General features: G+C 55.9%; 1 protein-coding gene across 4 annotated transcripts in view; it reads left to right on the plus strand.

The window, feature by feature from the left end:
- The window catches only part of SRCIN1 (SRC kinase signaling inhibitor 1), a 71,084-nt gene extending 66,174 nt beyond the window's left edge, over positions 1-4,910 (plus strand). For 3 of the 4 annotated variants that reach the window (XM_012451908.3, XM_064367471.1, XM_064367473.1), the window contains one exon: positions 1,551-4,910. In XM_012451908.3, the coding sequence (XP_012307331.3) occupies positions 1,551-1,685 (135 nt within the window). In that variant the 3' untranslated portion in view covers positions 1,686-4,910. Of the gene's footprint in view, positions 1-1,294 lie in introns of all 4 variants that reach the window. The other variant, XM_064367474.1, reaches the window with a different exon arrangement.
- Positions 4,911-6,000: the final 1,090 nt, after the last annotated feature.

The raw sequence follows: 6,000 nt of genomic DNA on the forward strand, positions 1-6,000 counted from the left end.
CACCATCACACTCAGCTATGTAAAAAAATTTTTTTTTTTTTTTTTAGTAGAGACAAGGTCTCGCCATGTTGTCCAGGCTGGTCTTGACTTTCTGGGCTCAAGCAATCCTCCTGCCTCGCCTCCTAAAGTGCAGGGACTACAGGTGTGAGCCATCACACCTGGCCTTTGTTTTGATTTGCATAAAAGGGAAATGTAGATGGCAAACTACACTGTGGCGAGCAAAACCCAGGTGAATCGCAGAACCAGCCACTTGCGCACCTGTGGAAGAAGAAATGGTGATTGCAGCCAGGGCCGGTTCTTCGCCATGAGCCGCGCGGGCTGCTGGAGGCAGGGCTTGCCTTAGCTGCTGTCTCCGCTGCAAGGCCTCTGAGAGAACCCCCTGGCAGCAGGGTGATAATACAGAAGTGAGCGACCCTGCCCAGACCTAACCTCGAGGTGGTCTCTGGTGACTCGCCACAGCACCCTGTGTCATCTTTTGGATCTTTTTTTAAATCAGGGTGGTTCAGTTCTCACACTAGTAGCTAAGCAAGGCCAGGAGAGACCAGGTCCGTGTAGCCCTAACCCAGTGGATCTCAAAGGTAAGTGTGCAGCAGAATCACGTGGGTGCCTGCTTTGAAAATGCACATTTAGGAGCCCACACAAGAGACGATTCTGGAGGGGAGCCCAGGAATATGCATTCACGATGCATGCCACAGGGGGTCTGTCCCCTGGAGGTGATGAGGTGATGCACATAGCTCTCAAACCATACTTTGGAAACCAAAGCTCCAGAGGCCGAGCCTCTGGGACTGGTGGAGACACGGCCTGATGTAGGGGTCCACCGAAGGTGGGAGGAGGCTGAGGGGCCAGTTCTGACCACCAGAGCTGACCAGTGAGGGCAGGCGAGTCATGAGGGAGTAGAGTCCGTGACCAACTGTGGCAACCAGGAGCGCTTGCGGGGCTGCAGCGGGGCTTCCTGCACTGGGCAGGAGGCTGTGTGGTAGCACCTTCCCAGATTTCCAGGTGGTTGTGGGGGTCTTTGACGTGTTTATTCCTGACTGGAAGGATAAGCCCCTCCTCTGTTGCCACCAGGATGAGGTTGGAAGGGGCCTTGGCCGTTTGGCAGACTAGTTGGGACTAGGAGCCTTTCCCCACCCTGCTCCCCTCCCCCAAGGCCCGGTGTCCCTGTGGCAGCTAACGTTTCACTTCTTTTTCCTCCCCTCCCCTGCCCTCCCCCACCCCTGTCTCCCGTCTGCCCGGCCTGGGCGCGGCCTCTCCTGCGCTTCTCTGGTCACTCTGCTTCTCTCTCTGCTCTCAGTAACTGTGGACCTGCCCTCTGGCTCTGACCACCCAGGCCCTTTGTCCCACCTCTTGCTCCCTCCCCACACCCCGTTTCTGTCCCTCCCCCTCCCCATTCAGGGGACCCCTCTCTCCAGATGCCCCTCTGGCTTCTTCCTTCTGCAGTTAATTTCCTTGGATTTGTGGAGGTTTTCCACTTTTAAAACTTCAGCTGGGGGCCAGCATGGAGGCGCTCCCTTCCGCTCTCTGACCCCTGACCCCTGTTTTTGTTCCAGGCCACTAAACCATCTAAAGAGATGAGCGGGTCGAATGAGACCTCGAGCCCAGTCTCAGAAAAGCCCTCGGCTTCCAGAACCTCTATTCCCGTATTGACTTCCTTTGGGGCAAGGAATTCTTCCATCTCCTTCTAGAAGCCCCTCACCCGCCACCCCACCTGTCCCCCTCCCTCACTCCTGCCATTTCTCCCCTCTCTCCCCTTCATCTCAGCCCCCTCCCACTCTCCAGACCCCCAGGGGTGTGCCCTGCAGAGGAGGGGCAGCCCTCCCCAGCTCCCTCTACCATCTTCTGTTGGTGTTTTTGGTTTTTTTTTAAACAGTTCACTTTTAATCATCTTTTTTTAAACAGTAAAACTAAAAACCAAACACACCACCTTCCTTGATGGTTCCCAGCTGGCCTCTCATTGGCTGCACCTGTCACGTCTCTCCCTCTTCTCTTTCACCACTCTCCCCGCTCCGAGTCCATCCTGAAGCTCCTGCACCCCCTTCCTGCCTTCCCCTCACTTCCCAAGAATACTCCAAACAAACTCTGAGCCACGGAGACTGGGAGCAGTGGGAGACCCTCTCCCCTTTCTTGGTACCTACCTGGAGGAACTCGGGGACATCGGACCAACCCCTACATCAGGCCGGAGAGCGGGGCGCAGGGAGACTGGCCTTGGAGACGCCCCACTCCCTGTCCCAGCTCGGACAAGACTGTGACCTCTGTGGCTGCTCTGTGCCCTCCTACTCACACCCTGGTGGGCCTGAAGTCGAGACGGACAGGCTGGAGGAGAGGCTGGAGCTTGAGAGGCCTCAGGGTGGGTGTGAGGTCAGTCATGGAGTCTGTGTCCCTGCAGAGGTGCCGGCCTCCTGGGTCTCGCCGTCCTGTGGGGAGTGGAGGACAGAGGCCCTTTGGACCGCTGGCTGTGAAGGGTGGGTCACAAGGACAGCTGGACATCAGGGACACTGCCTTGGGAGAGGGTGCCCCGGACGGGTATTTGGTACTTTTAGTTTCCTGATTTAGCACTTTAAATGGCATTAACTTATTTACGGGGGGTGGGGCGGGCAAGAACGAGGGACCTAGAAAACCAGGTTTTGTGGCCCGCAGGTTGGGGAAGGGTCTGGTTTGGGGGGAATGGGAGAGTCAGAGGGGTTTGACAGGAGCAGTGAAGACAACTGGGACCCGAAGGTGGGGTGCCTTGACCTTCAGGAGTCCTCTCTGTGATTTGAGGGTTTTCTGGGAAAGGGTGAGGTGTAGTTTTTCAATGGGGCTCTGGTGACCCTGGTGAGATGTCTGAAGGTCCCTGAGGCCTGACCGTCCAGCCAGCGCCCCCGGCCTGTGGACGCCAGCCTGCCGTGCAGAGGCGGTTGGCAGTGCCACCTGGCTTTTGGCCGGGTCTTGGGGAGCCAGAGAGAGGCCAATTCTGGTTCTCACTCCTGGCCCCCCAGAGGGCACAGTGAGGAGCCAGTAGGGAGATGATGGGGGAGGAGGTGGAGGAGGAGCAGGGTCCCTGGCAGCGGGATTCCCACTTGGAGCACAAAGCGAAGCAAGCACAGGGGAGGGACTGGAGTCGGCCCCCCCAGCAAGCACAGAAAGGAGGAGCCAGGGAGGCAGAGCCCGGGCCCCTGGGGCCTGGCTGGGGAAGGTCCGAGCCTGGGGAGCTGGGAGCTGTTGAAGGTCTGTGGGGGAGGGGAAACGGGTTGTGTTTCTTCATTTCTTTTTTTTTCTTGTTTTTGCCTTTGTTGGTTCATCCTTGTTTTCTAGCTTTGGATCATTTTTGTACCAAGGCGAGCAAGCCTTTTTGAAAAATAACAAAAGAGGAAAAAAAAATTCCCTCCTGGAAAAAAAAAAAAACCCTGGAAAATAGAAAAAAAAAAGGACCTCATAAATGATGCAATTACTTTTAATTGCAGGCAACTCTTTACATTTAAGTGAAGTGTCTTAACATTTTATATTGTTTTAAAAATATATTTACATATTATATATATAATATACGTAATATAAATATATATAAATATTTAAAAAAGGAAAAAAAAAAACCATGGCACTCTCCCTGGCCGCTGTTTTGGTGGGGGAGGGGGTCTGGGGGGCGGGCACGTCGGCCTGGCTTCTGTGGTCCCGGTGAAACGGTCTGGTTTGATTTGGCTGTACAGAGACACCCTGGCTTGGGAGGGGAGGGGGGAGTGGTGCCCCCTCCTCCCTCCACTCATTACTCTGCTTGCTACTTCGCTTGCCCGCAGCTCCCACCCTCAGCCCTGTGACTGGAATGTGTGCCCCACCGTCATTGTCCTGAGTTGAATGTCCCTTTGTGGGGGAGGTGGGGGGGGCAGTGTCCATCCATGAAGGGGCAGAAGGCGGGAGCCACGCGCCCCGCCCCACCCACTCGGGGGAAGCCCAGTGGGTTTGTATCTTTCTTTCCCTTTGGTTTCGGCACATTTATGGGCTGGGAGGCACCCATGTGGAATCACGTGCAGCCTGCGTGTGTGCAGATGCATGGGGCCTGCATCAGCAGGCGTGGCCGAGCGCTCGTTGTGGGGGGGGCGTGTGCACATCGGTGCATGTAACCTGTTTGGGCATTGGCACGTGCCTACCTGCATGTTAGCGTGAGAGGAACTTCATGTATGAGAACACGTGTGATGTGTGCGCAGACATGCCTAGCGCCGGAGACGTGTGCGTGGGCCACATACATGTAGACAGAGGCTTATACAGAGAGGTGCATGTGAACTGTGTCTGCCAGTGTATGTGTGCACGTATGTGTGCTGGTGCAGACCCAGGCGTGTGGGTGTGCCTCTGTGTGCGTGTGTACACATGTGTTCTATCATTCCTGCACTGCCGGCTCTGGCTCCCTTCCTGAGCCCCCGTCCCCGCTGGCCCTCTCACAGCCCGCAGCACGTCAGTGCCCCCAGCTGCATGCGCCTCGCTGCTCCGTCCATCAGTGTGTGCTTGACCAAGAGAAAACAAAGATGTCTGGGGGGACCACTGTACCTGATCCTCTCGGCCCCCGCCCACTGTGCTGTGTTACTCGCATGGGGGGTTTCTCTCCTGCCCCTTCCGCAATATGCTGTTTCCCCTGGAGCCTCAGGCCCGAGGCTCTGAGTGGGGTCCCCAGGGGGCCCCCGCTGGGGTGAGCCCCGGCTCCACACCCTGCCCCGTCCACCCTGTAGGGCCCGTGTTGGTGTAGCAGTGATGGCTTCTGTGGATATTCTGTGACCTCTGTCGGTGTAACTTGACAATTTCTAAATGGAAAAGGGTTGCTGTGTTTTCTGTCTCTTTTTTAATGTCCTTTTTTCTTCTTCTCACCTCCCTGCTCTTTCCTTTTCAGTTTTTCTAACCAAGTGTTTGGGGCTTTAATAAAACTTGTTTCTTTTTCCTCTCCTGGATCTCCTTCCTACAGACTGATGTCTCATTATTTCTCAGCTTCACCCTGGAGGGGCTGCAAGGTGCTGGAATGGGCAGGGTGGCAGGTGGGGAATCCCTGGCAGCCATTGGCCCTGACCCTTCAGCCGGCAGGGCATGAAGGGGAGGACAGAACAGGACCCCGGGACTATCTGGGCGTGGTGGCAGGCACCTGTGGTCCCAGCTACTCGGGTGTCTGGGGCATGAGAATCGCTTGAACCCAGGAGGTGGAGGTTGCAGTGAGCCGAGATTGTGCCACTGCACTCCAGCCTGGGCGACAGAGCGAGACCCTATCTTAAAAAGCAAAAACAAAATGAAAAACCAGCTCTCGGCTTGGCACTCCAGGAGATGCCCTGCCTAACCCTCACGGCCATTGGTGAGGTAGCTGTGGGCACCACCTACTCGGGCAAATGACAAAGCTCAGCGATCTGGGCATCTGAGCCAGGGTCATACAACTGGTGGCTGTAGACAAACCAGTAAGTTTGAATCCAGCTCTGCCTGACACCAAAGCCAATGGTTACCCCCAAAACCAAGCAGGGCTGATGACCTCCAGCAGTCCCCTGAATTGGGTCTTGGCCTCCTGTCCTTTGGGTGGGGTGACCCTTGGTGGGGTCCACCCATCTTTTCTTTTCTGGGGGGACGGGGTCTCTGCCACCCAGGCTGGAGTGTGTGATCACAGCTCACTATAGTCTCAACTTCCCTGGGCTCTAGTAATCCTCCCACCTCAGGCTCCCAAGTAGCTGAGACTACAGGTGCCCGCCACCACACCTGGCTACACTTTTTTGTATTTTTTGTAGAGACGAGGTTTCGCCATGTTGGCCAGGCTAGTCTCGAACTCCTGAGCTCAAGTGATCCACCAGCCCCGGCCTCTCAAAGTGCTGGGATTACAGGTGTGAGCCACCGCGCCCACCACGCCCATCTTTTCTAGAGCAGCAGCTTTCGAACCTGTAAAGCGGTAACAATACAAAATGCATTTGACACCTCTGTGCTTTAGTATGGACACACACGTGCAGACAGCCACAGCAGAGCAGCACCTGCTGCACACACAGCACCATGGAGTGGGGTTTACAGGCC

Source organism: Aotus nancymaae, unplaced genomic scaffold, assembly GCF_030222135.1.
Source record: "Aotus nancymaae isolate 86718 unplaced genomic scaffold, 86718_ANA_hifiasm-v0.15.2.pri h1tg000072l, whole genome shotgun sequence".
In the NCBI taxonomy this organism is placed as follows: domain Eukaryota; kingdom Metazoa; phylum Chordata; class Mammalia; order Primates; family Aotidae; genus Aotus; species Aotus nancymaae.